The 15,956-nt window shown below is 37.7% G+C and overlaps 1 protein-coding gene across 2 annotated transcripts in view; it reads left to right on the top strand.

The window, feature by feature from the left end:
- The window catches only part of TOP2B (DNA topoisomerase II beta), a 60,523-nt gene that overhangs the window by 40,793 nt on the left and 3,774 nt on the right, over positions 1-15,956 (top strand). The window contains exons 19-33 of one of the 2 annotated variants that reach the window (XM_082285000.1): positions 1,073-1,194; positions 1,974-2,122; positions 4,049-4,280; positions 5,682-5,816; positions 6,261-6,461; positions 8,100-8,295; positions 8,452-8,543; positions 9,673-9,828; positions 9,960-10,043; positions 10,931-11,128; positions 11,462-11,606; positions 12,838-12,996; positions 13,795-14,002; positions 14,518-14,597; positions 14,907-15,017. In XM_082285000.1, the coding sequence (XP_082141126.1) occupies positions 1,073-1,194; positions 1,974-2,122; positions 4,049-4,280; positions 5,682-5,816; positions 6,261-6,461; positions 8,100-8,295; positions 8,452-8,543; positions 9,673-9,828; positions 9,960-10,043; positions 10,931-11,128; positions 11,462-11,606; positions 12,838-12,996; positions 13,795-14,002; positions 14,518-14,597; positions 14,907-15,017 (2,268 nt within the window). Of the gene's footprint in view, positions 1-1,072; positions 1,195-1,973; positions 2,123-4,048; positions 4,281-5,681; positions 5,817-6,260; positions 6,462-8,099; positions 8,296-8,451; positions 8,544-9,672; positions 9,829-9,959; positions 10,044-10,930; positions 11,129-11,461; positions 11,607-12,837; positions 12,997-13,794; positions 14,003-14,514; positions 14,598-14,906; positions 15,018-15,956 lie in introns of both variants that reach the window. The other variant, XM_082284999.1, reaches the window with a different exon arrangement.

The raw sequence follows: 15,956 nt of genomic DNA, 5'->3' as shown, positions 1-15,956 counted from the left end.
TGTGAATTGTTCAGCAGGTGTAGTGCTCTAGCAATGGCTTTTGTCCTTTAGCATCGTCAGGAGATAAATGACAGGCTAGTCTGGTGGCAAATCTCAGAAAAAATAATGAAGAGGATTTTGGCTGTCTCTTCACAGCTGCTAGTTACAATTCTTACTACTTGGTGATTCTCCTGTGTGAAGGAAATCCTTTAAGTCTGTTGTTTTCAATAGATTTCTGGTAGTAAAACATGATGCAGACCCATTGTAAAAAAGTTTGGATATTACATATTTAAATAAAATGGAAATTGAAGTGAGTTTCTTTTTTATTTTTTTGTCTTCCTTCCAGCTTTTGCTCTTATGTTTGACCCACTGTAGTAATGGTAACATTTAACAATATTTTAGTGCATTTCAGAAGTGTATGTGAATTAAAACACTGCCTAGCTCAATAAGCATGATCTAGAACTGGTTATCAAGTTCTAGATAACATGCAGCAAATATGATGCAATCCCTTCCGCACAGATGTTGTTCCTAAAGTGTGTCTAAGCAATGAAAATAAACCAGAAGATAGGAACTGGCTTCTTTCTTAAAACTTTAATAAAAGATCTAAAGAGGATAACATTTTTTTTGTTGAATTTTAATGCGTATTTGAGAATTTCACACAAAAAGTAGAATTTCCGAGTGCTGTGAAATACACGTAAGCTACAGTTACAGCTGTTATTGCTGAATTTGTGCCAGTATTCTTAGGAAAAAGATTTTGCTGAGTAGAATGGAAAGAATTCTTGACTTGTGGAAGTTGTACATCTAGGATCAAGCTGCAGTTTATTAGAATGATGTATTGGATGCCGTACAATAGGCTGAAAAGATTATGTTACCACTTTTTTGGTAATTGTTTTGAGTTTGGTAAAATACTTTTATTACTTTTTTAAAAATTACATATTTATTATTTTGTTACTATTACCATGTGAATTTACTTCTATTTAATTTCTAGACTTCTTTTGAGAGAGATTAGAAATTATAATAAAGGCTAAACAAGTTTATGATTTGAAAACGTTTGCTTGTGTCTGTGTTGAGAATGGGACGTTCTTCTTACTAGGTTTGAAACCAGGGCAACGCAAGGTTCTGTTCACTTGCTTTAAGAGAAATGATAAACGTGAAGTAAAGGTTGCTCAGCTGGCTGGTTCTGTGGCTGAAATGTCAGCTTATCACCATGGGGAGGTGAGTATGGAGGATGGTGAAGTTGTGAGGACTTTTAGCCTACGTAAAATATTAGGTAAATGTTTCTGGTATTAAAATTGCAAACTATTGACTGTAATTCTACTAATCACAGATGTCTTTTAGAAGGAAGTGAACCAAGCAGTATGTGTCTTAATAAGACAGCACATTTCCTTTCTTTCCAAGTGTTTGTCCACAGTGTTATCCCAAATACAGTATGGGTTGTGGCAAAATAGTAGATAACTAATTACCTAGGCAACTTCTAGATTCTCAAATCATAGGAATATAGGAACTATGTACTAGGACAATTTTTGTCTGAAACAAGAAGTACAGTATTTTAAGGGAAGAAGCAGAGACTCTGTTCTTCAAAAACTTTTTATGATGTCAGAAAAAAGATTATTTCTAGCTCCTGTTTTGTTTATATTTATTTGAAATATTAGCAAGAGTCGCCATATTAACAGTCCATCCATCCCCTCTCTTCTCCCTTTAGAAGCAATGAGTAGTGGTTTGTGCGTGCAAGTGTGGTCAGTTTGTGTCCCTTTACTTCCCCCAGAGAAGTCCTTTAGAAAAAAATGAGAAGCCCAGGGGTTTTCATAAGCATAGAATATGTATTCCCAGCAGCCCTTGTAAAAGGTTACAATAGGCCTTTCTCAGGGAGACTGCTTTTTTAAAAATTTGATTCAGGTTAGTCACATAATTTTGGGCCATTAAAAATAGATTTTACTGGCTGATTAGGGTAGACTGTCTCATACTTAGTACAATGAATATGTATTTTCTTGCAGCAAGCACTAATGATGACTATTGTCAACTTGGCTCAGAACTTTGTTGGAAGTAACAATGTGAATCTGCTACAACCTATTGGTCAGTTTGGCACCAGGCTTCATGGTGGAAAGGATGCTGCCAGCCCTCGCTATATTTTCACCATGTTAAGGTAAGCTGCTAATGTCAAGCTAAATGTATTCTTTTAAATAGCTTTGTGTAGTGGTTTGGCCTAAAATACTCATTACTATTTATCTTTCGTGAGATAAGAATTGGGAGAAACGCAAAGCAGGCACCAAACTTGAAAGAATATAAAGGAGTTTATTAACAGACCTAAAAGAAAAAGGAAAAAAAAAATCATACCACACCTTCAGAACACTTCTCCTCCCCCCCACCTTTCTCCCTTCTCCCACTGACAGTGTAAAAAGACAACCCTTGAGATGTTCAGTCTGTTTATCACTTCCATAATAACCTTGTTCAGTTCATTTAGGAAGTGGAGTCTCTCTTGCCTGTGCTATGAACACATTATCACAACGAGACAGCCGCCTGGGTTGGTTCTCTGCTCACATGTGAGTCCCTTCCCATGACTTGCGGCTTCTCCCACAACTGCTTTTGAGGGTCCACTCTTGAATTACTGGGGTACAATTTTAAGGTTGAGCCGTTCAGAAACAAAAGTTCTCTTCACCCATCTCTGGGAGCATTTCATCTCTAAGAACAGAGGCCGTCCTCCTTCCCTGGGAGCAAAGGGTTCTCCTCATCTTCATCTCTAGGACTGCCTCTGGGAGCATCTTTAGGAACTGAGGTCTTCTCCTTTTGCATTTGGAGCAAAAGTCCTCATCACTTCCATCTCTCCCTGTTCAAACTTCTCATCAAATTACAGCTGCTTCAGCATCTGCCTATCTCAGCACAGGTGCTTCTGCTCACAAGTGCAAGTTGAACACTCCACCCCCCATGCCTTCATGAAATTACAACGGGTACTCTGATACATCATAGCTTTACAACAGAATTTCAGCTTTAAGCATCTCCTCTTTCTCCTCCCTCGGGTTTTCAGCTCTTCACAGCACTAAAAGGGTTAATCTCACCTGGGCCTTGCAGCTGGAATGTGGCTTATCGCTGTTGGTCACAGGATCTTTGCTGGACAGCGGTGCAGCTTCAGCTGAATCTTGGCCGCACTGGACAGGGGGGAGAGCCGAGCCACTCTGGCTGCCCACAGCAGGACTGTGGGGGTGATTCCATGGCTGGAACAGGTCCATGGCTCCAGGATGGCCGTGGCCCAGCCCGGCCCGGCCCAAGCAGCGCCTGGGCCGGGCCCACTGGCCCCCACACGGGGCCTGCAGCCACTGTCCCAGCACTGGAAACGAGAGAGAGCTCTGCCCGGGGTTTGTTTATTCTTAAATGTGGACCACAGAGGCGGTCACAATTTAAGTGGCTAAAAAACATGTCCATATTCAAACTGGCCAGCTGATAGGTTTTGTCAGGTCACAGAGGAAGCTGTAAGCACCCCTTGGCAAGGACATCACTTCCAGGACTATGCTTTGCTAACTCATGACACTTTGTTATGAAATTCATCCTTTCACAACATTTCTTTTTTTTGGGGTGGGTAGGGGAGAGAAGTGGAGAAAGATTGAAATATTTTGATAGAAGTTCGTATTTTGCTTTGGATCTCTTAAGTGTGGATTTGAACACCCGTAGCATTTGCCTACTCCTACAGTTAAGCAAGGAAATTTTGCAACTTTTTGGATGCTGTGTTGCTTTATTAGTGGGTGCTCCAGTGTCACACTGAGCTGTGTGTTCTGAAAGCTTCAAAGAATGGTATTTTGTAGATGTTAAATGTCAGCAGTTGCTCGTGCACCAGGTACGTGTGTTACTGTGAAGGAAATTAACATCATCTATTACGAACATGCTCTTCCATTGGGAAGAACTTCTTTATCTCAGGAGATGTGTACATTGGGTTTTCAGCTTCAGAATGGCAAAGAGAAAGGAAGACGTGAGAAAAATCTGCAAACAGATCATATCTTGGCCCAAGAACTGTTAAAGCAAGGTGTTCTTTACTTAATGGAGTTGAGGTTAAATGGTTTTCTTTTTTTTCTTTTTAAAGCCCTTTAGCAAGGCTGCTTTTTCCATCAGTGGATGACAACTTGCTTAAATTCCTGTATGATGACAACCAACGTGTAGAGCCTGAATGGTATATTCCCATCATTCCCATGGTCCTAGTAAATGGAGCTGAAGGAATTGGCACCGGATGGGCATGCAAACTTCCAAACTATGATACCAGAGAGATTGTAAACAATGTCAGACGAATGCTGGATGGCCTAGATCCCCACCCAATGGTAAAAATGATAGTACATGTTGGTATTTAATTTGTGTGTACTTACAAAATTAATTCCTATCTCTCTTGAACTTCTTGATTATTGGAACATCTGAGTTGGTTTGTCCCAGTAATTTTATGTAGAAGCTTTACTTGACTGTTGGGATGAGGCTGGGAAGTTCACCTTGAAGCAAAAACATTGCTATCTGTATTTTTTTGCAATTATTTTAGCAGACTTTTTGTTCAGTCTGCTGACTGTTACAAGTCTTACAGAGTAGTCGTGACATGGCAGTAAAAAGTTGTATCACTCTTTCTTTTTGAAGGTACTACTTAAGTATCTTCAGCCAAAGTTAGCATTTTCTTTCTCTTGTCTGAATTGTTCTCTCTTTTATATATCTGTAGGCAGAGAAGATACTGCTGCTGTTCAAGAAAATCAGCAGCTTCTGAGCTGCATTTAGCTTCTGTTTATTCAAAATTTCAGAAGAAGTCCCAGAAGTGGTGTGAAAAAAATTGGGCAGGAAGAATACCTGTGTGAACCCATAATATCTGTGACCAAGAGATGAAATACAGTTGATGTAACCCTAATTTCACAACTGATGAATATTGCTGCTTGGCTGTGTTTACCAAGTCATAGAAGCAGAAACATCTTTTCTTCTCTATTTAGATCACAGTTCACTGAGTGTGCAGTATCAATTTTCATGACATAGTGGCTTTCCTTTTTCAAATTCTTGGGAACAATGAAGTTTTTTTTTTAAATTAATGCAATCCATTGCCCTTCCTTTAGGACTCCTAGGCCTTCTGTGTAGTCTCACAGTCAATTGAAGCTCACTGTGGTTGAAAGAGGCAGTTCTGCCTCCATCTAGCTCCTTTCTGTATGCTGGTATGTGTTTGTGTCCTCATGGTAAGCTGGATAAGGAAACCAATCCTGTTAAAAAAATTCCTCAGCCTGTTAGTTATGATTTAACCTGGATGGGTTCCACTATCTTTGCCAAACAGCACAAAAAAGAAAAAATGGTTAGGGGAGGTAGCACCACTTCTGTAAAGTTACTGTGAGACTGGGGTGTTAATCTGCTTTCTGTCATGCCTTATTTGTGCTTAGAGTTTTCTTTAAAAAAGAGGAGGAAAAAACCAAACAAAAGAATCAAAACCATACCCCACTACCTCCCTGGGTTCAGCCACATCTTCTTAACATTTTTTCTACTCTGTAGACAGTAGGATAATTGGTCCTGTCACTTGCATGTGTGTATTCTGGTTTTTTTTCTGTAGTATTTTTCCTATGACTTCAGATTTTCACAGGCATGAGAGGTTTGTTGATCGTTTAGTGCAATATACAGTGATAACTGTATGGAGTATGGGAAACAAATATTTTACTGACACTTTATTATAAAGGTTATTACCACTTTGCTGGTTTTTCCAATTTCAGCTCCCAAACTACAAAAACTTCAAAGGAACCATTCAGGAACTTGGTCAAAATCAGTATGTAGTGAGTGGTGAAATTTTTGTGGTGGACAGGAACACAGTAGAAATTACAGAGCTTCCTGTAAGGACATGGACCCAGGTAAGTAAAAGTGAAATACATTTTAATATAAACAAAAACCAATGAAGAATTCCTCATTAAATTATTTAATCCTACATCTGCATGAACTTCTAACACAATTTCTCATTATACATATAAGGAAAGGAGCATGGTTTCATTCTCCTGTGTGTTTTTGTAGAGGATGGTTTTCTATTTGTGCCATCAACTGTCCATGCTACAAAGAATACCTGCTTCTCCTGCTGAATTCATAGTTAATCCACTTCACAGTAGCCTTTTCTGTCCTGGTTAGATGCCTTGTCTGTTCGTGCTGCTCCTGGCCTGCATTTTGCAGGTTATACTGGTTCTGTAAACTATAACTGGTATCAGATGTAATGCACAGAGCTTTTGAAGTTTATGTTGTTCAGTTGGTTTGCAGTTTTAAGGCATTTCAAGTGTTTCTGGTTTTTACTGCCCTATTTTTAACAGGTGTACAAAGAACAGGTTCTAGAACCTATGCTGAATGGGACTGAAAAAACTCCAGCATTAATTTCTGACTATAAGGAATACCACACTGATACAACTGTGAAATTTGTTGTGAAGATGACAGAAGAAAAACTTGCACAGGCAGAAGCTGCTGGATTGCACAAAGTCTTTAAGCTTCAAACAAGTCTTACTTGTAATTCTATGGTAACTTTTTCATGTTTGGCTATCAGAATCCCTTCTGTTGCTTGTTGTAAACTCAAATGTTTTTGTAATATACTGTGGTTCTTGGTATTGAACAGTGCTTTGTGTGTTTGAAATTGTTTGAATAGTAGAAAGCTGTCATGATGACCAATATTAAGTCATTATGAAAGATTAAATCCATTTTAGTCCTGATGAGTCTTTCAAATAAGACAGGTCTGGGGTGGTTGCCTTCCTGTAATTGAAATTTTCCTGTGCAGCTAACCAAAAGTGGTTCATGTAAAGTAGATCATACAAGTACCTTTCTGCCATATTATAATTAGATTTGAGTTTTAAACTTGAGACAAGTTACATTTTCAAAATTGAACTCTCTGCAGGACTGTTACTTATCTAATAGGAGTTAAATGATCCAATGTTTCCACCAGCATAAATCCAATTTTTGGTGGTAAGGTATAGCAAACACTGTTCTTAAGCTGCTGAAGACATAATAGTGCTGTAAATTACTAAGAATATGAATAAATATAGATGTCTGTCTATTCTGAGCAGGATTTGAATGTAAGTTAATTTCTGCCAGAAGATTTCCAAACATCCTGTCTTTACAGATAGTGAAAAAACAGTTCTGTTTTTTTTATGGCAGATGCTACTTTCAGATATTATCATAAAACACAAATATCATTAGTGTTGCTATTGTTGTGTACATCAAAACCTATGTGAAAATAGGTGAAAAATAAATTAAAGATCGTAGAATTAGAAGAGAAAACAGGCCTTGCTCAACTAATTTTGTAGATTGTACTTGAAGAGCAAATCTACCAGATCAGGGTGATGTTATTTCTCACATGTTTAACCAATTTGTAGCAACTACTGTGAGAATGTGTTGTCAGTTTTGCATTTCACAAATTATGAAATGTTTTGCAACTGAATCCTGCATTTTCTGCCTGCCAAAATAAATCATAAGGGCTGCTTTCTGTACCTGTGTAGGAATTCATCTGCCCTAGTGTAAGCACCTTAAAAAGTTATGCAAGCTGGCCATTGTCTCCCACCTCCCAAACAGCTATTTTGGATAGATGAATTACCCCCTAGAGGGGTTAATTTCTTTCAGTTGACTATGGAGGGCACCGAGGGTGACTAGTTCACCTATAAATGTCTAAACTGGAGATGTAAGAAGCCAGGCAGGATTGATTCCACCTCTCAAGTAAAAATGATTTCTTGCTTTGTGCTTTAACTTGAAGGATGGTACTTTTCACAGCTGAAAAGTGACAGATTTCACAGCAGAATTGAAAGATTATTAAGGATTATTAAGCTTTTAAACTGTTATATTAAATAGTTGTGAATCATTAGTTGCTACTGAACTTTTGGTTTAATATGTAGATAAAATTAGTCATTCAAGTGAATTCAGCCATATTTCTCTATATAGCTGTCTTTTTGTTTGATTGTGCTACCATAAATCTCATCCTGAATCTACTCGTGAATAAAGTCCATCCAGCTCTGTGCTGTGTAGCTCCACAGTGAGGTTTGAGTTCACACTCCTCGAAACACCACTTTTTGTAGGGTACTTTTATATGTGCAATAGAACTGAACACTTACACAAAGGCTAACAAAGTTTGAGTTATGCAGCCTCTCTCAAGCCTGTAATGTATCTTCTAGGTGCTGTTTGATCACATGGGGTGTCTGAAGAAGTACGAAACCGTGCAGGACATCTTGAAGGAGTTCTTTGATCTGCGATTACATTATTACAGCTTGCGCAAGGAGTGGCTCGTGGGAATGTTCGGTGCAGAGTCCACCAAGCTGAACAACCAAGCTCGTTTCATCCTGGAGAAGATACAAGGAAAAATTACCATTGGTGAGTAAATAGAAGTTAGAATTGTTAACAGTGGGGGAAGATCTGGAAATTATTTAAGTATAGCAGAAAACACCTGCATACAATGCATTTATTTTCATGACACTGATTTTCGGGGGTTTTTTTCTCCCCTCCTCTGTGTTTGTGTGTGTCTTGTAGAGAACAGATCAAAAAGAGATTTGATTCAGATGTTGGTTCAGAGAGGTTATGAATCTGATCCAGTAAAAGCCTGGAAAGAAGCACAGGAAAAGGTAATAATCTAGATATAGTTGATGTTGTTACTGTTGTAAATTATATTGCTTGTTTTCTAGTAGTCTAACTTAATTGATAACACACATAGCGCTTTAAAAACATTATTCATTACTCCTTACTGGCTTCCATTTAAAAAAAACACATTAAACTTAGACAAAAAAATAGTTAATGTAATATCAGTATTGTATATGGATAATTCTTAGAAGAAAACTAGATAATACAAGTCTGAAAAATGAGATTGCAGAGGATTGAATTTCTTAATGTACCCAAATCAAAACTGGCAACTTGATTTCTGTCTGATACAGAAAGTGCTGCATCAGTTACCCTCTCATACAACTAATTACTAAATGTAGTTGTTTCTATGTGACTTAGTGATTGTTTTCTGTAAAGAAACATAGATATTATAAAGCTATGACTTTTAAATTTATTTTAGTAAATTTGACCATGAGCTTGACTTCTATTTATTTCTGCTTTTTTTAAAACCAAACAGTTTTTATTGTTCCAGAAGAGAGATGCAACAGGTTTAAATTCAAAATTACATCCCCATTACTATGGGAAGATGGGACTGCTTTGAAAAGCAGCTTTGAATTTCTGTCAGCCATCCCTTTTCTGTGTCTTTGCCACTGCTTTAGCTATTTTTTTTCATTTCACATTTGTTCTGTATTTTTAATACTGCATTTTAACTCTATGGAACGATTTCTATTTTATAACAAGACTGTTTAGAGAAATTTTGATCTACTTTCAAACCTCAGTTTGTGCATTTGGGGCTTTGGTATCAACTCTTACCCAAAGGACTGTGCTCATTTCTAAAGGAACAGATATCCATGACTAATACCAAGGGCAAAGGTCTCAGCCCTGTGAGACAGGTGGGACAGCACCAGTATCTGCAGCCAGCAGCATACAAGACTCTAGCACAGGTTCAGTTTGTTTTCTTAAATCAAATGATTAATAATCCAGCTCTAGAAGGTCACAGGAACATGGCCTTTTGGAAAGGCCCAGAAAATGTTCAGATTATTGAATCTGTGAGGGCACATCTTACTACTCTGTGATGGTGCTTTGGAGCAGTGTTACAGTTCATGCACAGAGCTGAGATCACTAATACTTGGAATGGTGAATGTTCCACCTCAGGCAGCAGAAGAGGAGGACTCTCAGAATGCAAATGATGATGCTTCCTCTGCTTCTGGTGCAACCTCTGGCCCTGATTTCAACTACATCTTGAACATGTCCCTGTGGTCACTCACAAAAGAGAAAGTGGAAGAGCTGATAAAGCAGAGAGATTCCAAGGTTGGTACACCATGGAAGGCTTGTTCTGAAATTACACCATCATTGCTCATGTGCCTGTTGGGAATGTTCAGTCTTCAGTGGCATTTGCTTTAGTTGTAACTTATATTCTCTATACTACTTTCATGTTTTAGGAGAGAGAACTAAATGACCTTAAAAGGAAGTCTCCTTCGGATCTCTGGAAGGAAGATCTAGCGGCGTTTGTTGAAGGGCTTGAAGTATGTTTTACTTGACATGTATTTCTAAAACATGAAACTCACATTAATTTAATTAAATGCACTAACTAATACAAATTACTAAAATTTAAGAAAAGTAATTTAAAAATATTACACTTTGAATCAAAAGCAGATGCATTTCACAATATAATGGTAACTGGAAAATCAGTATTGGGTATCGGTGTTCCTAGTAGTGTTTCTCAGGAATTGTCTCTTGCATCTATCTAGTTTAATGTTTTTTCCAAGTCAGTGATGTTAAAAGAAGAACAACCAGGAGAAAGTTAGTTTTCAGATGACAAAAACCTGGGAGTAGTAACTGGTAATGGTAATAATTACAGTAGTTCTACATGATCTAATTTTTTGTGAGGCACAAAGTATTATCAAATTCAAAACTGTACATCCAGGAATGAAGTGTGTGGACAATAAATACTATATGAGGGACCCTTAGTTTGCATCATCAGTAATTCTGGAATTAAGTCCCATTGGTGAATAACTGCTGGACCTCAGTTTTCCATGTTGTCTGTAAAGGGCTGGTGCAACATTTTGAAGTGACATACTTCAAAACTAAATGTTTAAGTTAAATGCTGAAATAATGGAAATTTACAACAGTGCCAGAGAAATACCAACTTGATAGAAGAAAGATTGTTTCATTCTAATGGCATCCAAAAGTTTGTGTCTATTTATCCTTAAATGAAAGTGTAGTTTTTAACCCTACAGGGTAATGCATTTACCAAGATTAAGTGAAAAGTGTGTTCCAATTCAAGTGAGAATTTAGGGGAGACTTACGTTCCATGTAAAAAGGAGATGAATCTTAAATAATCATCATGTTCCACTTTGTCCTCATTTAAAAATAATGAGTTTCCCCCCTCCTGCCTCCCCTTGTTTGTTAGAAAGTAGAAGCACAGGAGAGAGAAGATGTTCTGGCTGGCATGGTTGGCAAACCTATAAAAGGCAAGGTTGGTAAACCCAAAATGAAGAAACTCCAGCTGGAAGAGACCATGCCATCACCATTTGGCAGAAGAATAGTTCCACAGATTACATCTGCCATGAAAGCTGATGCCAGCAGGAAGTTGCTGAAAAAGAAAAAGGTAAACCAAAATGACTGCTACAGTTAAATTATTTATTGTTTAACTGGTGTATTTTTCTCTCTGGTAGTGTAAATCCAAATTGCCAGATTGTCGCTGGTGCTGTATTTGTACTGTTTTGCTGACCTGATGCATAAGAAATTTGTACTGGATTTCTTTCACATTTGCAAGCCTCTTGTGACTGCTTATAGTTCAGGTGTTTTTATTGAGATAACTTCTTTCCAAGTCTATTCAACAAATGTCAGTAAACCAGTCTACATTCATTATCATCCACAAAACTATTCCAGTTCAGTCTTGAAATGTAAAGGTGTAATTTATTTTATTTTGTAATTTTAGGGTGAAACTGATTCTCTAGCAATAAAAATGGAATTTGATGAAGAGTTTGGTGGGGTGCCAGCTGAGGGTGGTGGGGATGACTCACTGAATGCATCAGCTGCAGCAGCTAAAACCCCTAAACCTAAGAGAGAGAAGAAGGAGCCTGGTAAGACCCTTGCACAGCCATAGTTAACCTTAGTTGTGTACACTTACTGGGCATGAAATGCATTTTTAACACAGAGTGAGAAGGGAAATAGAGCACAGTAATCACTATTTCATCTGATTTTCTTTTCTAAAATGAAATATTTGAAAGTACTCTGCTGAAGTTTCTTTGTCTAAGCTACTTTCCTGGGGGTGGTGGATCTTACATTTTCTACATTCAAATTTTTTGGAGGGTCTAAATCTTCGAATTAGTGTATAGAAAAATACATTCTTTTTACATAATGAGGCTAATTCTGTGCAAACTGAAATGTCTGGTTTGTGTGCTCTTTGACATTGAAGGACAGGGCACTCACCTTCAGCCCCTCAGTCTGAGTAATGGTATAGATTGTAGAAGTTGATTAAATAAATGTATTTTTCTATTGACATATTCAGTCATTCTGACTTTCAGAAAGTTACGGGTGCTGTGGCTTGGCAGAGACCAACATTCACTTTCCCGTTTCCTCTGCTAGTGGGAATTTGTTATTGCTGTTTGAGAAATACATAGTAACAGGGAGGCAGCAACAAAATAAGAAAGCTGGAGCAGAAGAGAAGGTTTAAGTATGAGGGGTTTATTTTTTCAAAAAAAGGGGAAAAATGTGGTTGCTCAAATAATTATTCCAAGATAAGATCTGGTTTTAATTATTCAGGGGATTATCCAACCTGAATAGATTCACTGAGTACAGTTAGGACTGACTTGTCTACGTGCAGCTCAAATCTCCCACAGCCAGTGTTGAGCCAGAGCAAGTTAGCCCAGCTTGACCTGAGCTTGCCCTGCAATTGACTGACCACATTTTTACCCCCCCCGCAATAGGAAATCCTCTGCTTCCCTCGTTTGTTGTGTTTTTCCAATAAGTGTTTCTGATCATGTTCCCTGAATAATGGAAAACTGCACGTTCTTTTTCTGGAAAAATCTAGCAACCTTTAAAGAAGTGCAAGTTTGATGGCAAAGGAGATAAAACTTCAAATTAGACACTTCATGTTTTCCAGTCATAAAACTGATTTCTTTGGCAGCAGCCGGTCAGGTTCTGTGCAAAATAATTTCATGTTAAATCTTTCTTCAGGGGGGAGGAGAAGAAAATTTACAATGTTTAAAGGAGAACTTTTTAAGATTAAAATTTGTGCTAAATTTGTAAACAATCAGAAAAGATGAAAATATTTTTTAACCTGACTGTAGTAAATGCTTTTACTTTTGGCAGGTGCCAGGGTAAGAAGGACACCATCATCTACAAAATCCAGTGCAAAAAAGGTGAAGAAACGAAACCCATGGTCAGATGATGAATCCAAGTCTGAAAGTGATTTAGAAGAAAATGAGCCTGTGATTATTCCAAGAGACTCTCTGCTTAGGAGAGCTGCAGGTACCCAAGAGTTTGAGAATTGTGTATTGTGACTGAAAGTTTCAACTACAAACTTACATTTTCCTTTGACCATAGCCTTCCTTTAGGACTTTATTTCCTACAGATAGCTTGCATTACATTTTCTTCACTGTGTAAAGAATACTCTTAATGTCAAGATCAGGAATTTAAGGGTTGATATGAAAGATTTTGTAACTTAGATCAGAAATCTTTTCCCCTATTCTAAACACTAGAATAGAAATTACTCATAAAACTAGGGAATTATACAAGAAACAGACAAGATAATATTATTACAAACAAAAAATTTACTCCAGTACAATTATACTGCCAAATAAGGCCTAAAAGGCAAGTGAAAAATTATCAGAAGAATTCTGAACACTCCATGGAAACCAAGACTGAAAGTTTGGAAAATGTGTAAGTATTTGATGGTTAAAAAAACCCCACAGAGTTTCTGGAAAATTAGGAAGAATGTTCAAATGGTGGATTCAAGGAAACTTCAATTTGAAGTGACGGATTCTCATTCCTTAAAAGTACTGGTGCACAATGTCTCCATAATGCCCTTAGCTGAAGGTGTCTGAGCAAGCCACAAGAGGTGTTGGATATTTGCTAGCATCTAAATTATTCTTTATTCTTCTCAGCCCTTTATTCTTCCAGGCTGAAACAAATGTATTATCCACCACTCTTTGGTCTTGTGTACTCTGAGGCAGGGATTGTTCAGTGACTTGCACTTTGATTTGTATTTGTATCTGTTTTATATAACATAAACAGCTATCCTGAAATGTGTACATTTGATTTTCTCAGCTGAGAGGCCCAAGTACACTTTTGACTTCTCAGAAGAAGAAGATGATGCCGATGATGATGATGATGCCAACAATAACAATGATTTGGATGAGCTCAAAGTAAAAGCCTCTCCAGTTACAAATGACAGAGAGGATGAGTTTGTTCCCTCAGACAGTTTAGAAAAAGATGAGTATGACTTCTCCCCAGTCAAATCAAAGCCATCTCCAGAGTAAGTACTGTAACTCAGCAGGATTTCTTTATTAATAATTTTTTCAATGCAGAAGTGTCTGAACAAAACTGAGAAACATCAGCCTGTTATTACTCTACATGTACCATGAAAAATAAAATGTGGAGGAATTCAAGTGTATGTTATCTCAGCCTTGCAACTGACTATTGCAGGGGTGACTCATGATTAAAAAATAATATAATGATATATAAAAGTAGTTATGATACACTATCTGTAATATAATCTGTTAAAATACTTTTTTAAAGATGCTCTGTTTTCTGTCTTGTGCCCATCTGGTATAGAGAGCCATTAAAAAAAAACGTAATTCTGTTAATTTTAAATGCCTGAAGTTCTTGACTGGATGTCAGTTTTAGAGGTTTGACTGCTGCCAGCAGGTACAAAAATGCTGGAAATGTTATAAGAGGATTTGAATCTTACATGGATATTGTGATGTCCACGTACTTCAGCATGTGCTTAATGTAACTGATATAATTCCCTTTTTTTTTGCTTGTAAGTAGAAAAACATCTCAAGCCAAGAAAAATCAAGATTTTGGGAACATCTTCTCTTTTCCATCTTACTCGCAGAAGACGGATGACGGTGAGCTCGTTTTCACAGTTCCATTTAATTTTTACAGCAACTATTAATGGGATATTTTGGGGAGTGGTACACACAAACTTCACACAGTAGTTACAGGAGAAGGATGTCCACATTTATAAAGGGGAAAAGCACAGGAAATTCTGATCTTTAGAGGAACAAAGCTTGGATCGTAGGTAAGGAAGTCGCAGTACATCCATAGCTGTAGCATCACAAACACTTACTTGAGATTAATTTTTCCTGTAATTCATATTGATGTAATTACTATATGCCGTGAATGAATCTTATTCTAACCTTGCTCTGTGATTGTAGATACGACAAAATTGGACAGTGATGATGAGGATTCTGCTCCTGTTTTCTCATCATCTTTTGCCCCAAAACAAACAGAGAAAATTCCAAGTAAAACAGTAGCTGCTAAAAAGGGTATGTATAGAATTGGCCTGTAAGCCAATCCTTCTGTTTGAAAGTCATCTTCTTCACCTTTGCATTGTCTTTTCAAGCCTCAAAGTGGGAACTGCTTTCATTTATTTTGCACTCTGTGAAATTCAGCAATCGGGTGTGAACTTTCTCCAGCTCCTTAATAATATTAATTTGTTTCTTTCTACTGGCTACTTTGTAGTGTCAAAACTTAATACTTTCCACATACAGACGTGCTGTTCAGCCGTCATTTAGTGTAACTAGTGGGAGGCTTTTAGCTTCAGAGAGTGGAGTAAAGTGGAGCATGACACCAGGAGGTGTGGAATATCCCTTGGGTCAGTGGGAGGCAGCTGTCCCAATTGTGTCCCCTCACAACTCCTTTTGCACTCCCTTGCTGGTGTGAGAAGCAGAAACTCTATGTCAGCAGTAACAAAGCATTCCTGTATTGTCAACACTGTCTCCAGCCCAAATACAAAGCACAGTCCCACACTACCTGCTATGAAGAAAACGAGCTGTGTCCCAGCCAAAACCAGCACAGAAGGCTATCACTTCTTCCTCTTGAAACAGAGGATGAGAGACTCTCCTCAGACTTCAGAGGTGTAAATTCTCTCAATTATTAGTCAGCTTTTAGAACTGGCATCTTGCAGCATTTTTTTTTTCCTGTGATACTGTGGCCTTTGTTTTTTAAAACTTCTTCTGACCAACTATATTAATTCTTCTGTAAGAAAAGGTACCTCAAGGAAATTGACAAGAAAGCAGGCAGTTGCAATAGTTAACTTACTCTTAAAGATGAGAAAAAAAACATCTCATGTTCTATGTTAGGCACCAGTGAACTGCAGCATCTTTTCACCCTTTCCCCCACTGCCTCCCCATTTCTAGTCTATTTCTTGATGCACTGTGTCTAATCTAGTTTGTTAACAGGTCAAATCAGTGAACGCCTGAATA

The sequence above is a fragment of the Coloeus monedula genome, assembly GCF_965178545.1.
Source record: "Coloeus monedula genome assembly, chromosome: 1".
Lineage (NCBI taxonomy): Eukaryota > Metazoa > Chordata > Aves > Passeriformes > Corvidae > Coloeus > Coloeus monedula.
This window is presented reverse-complemented; position numbering and strand designations above follow the sequence as displayed.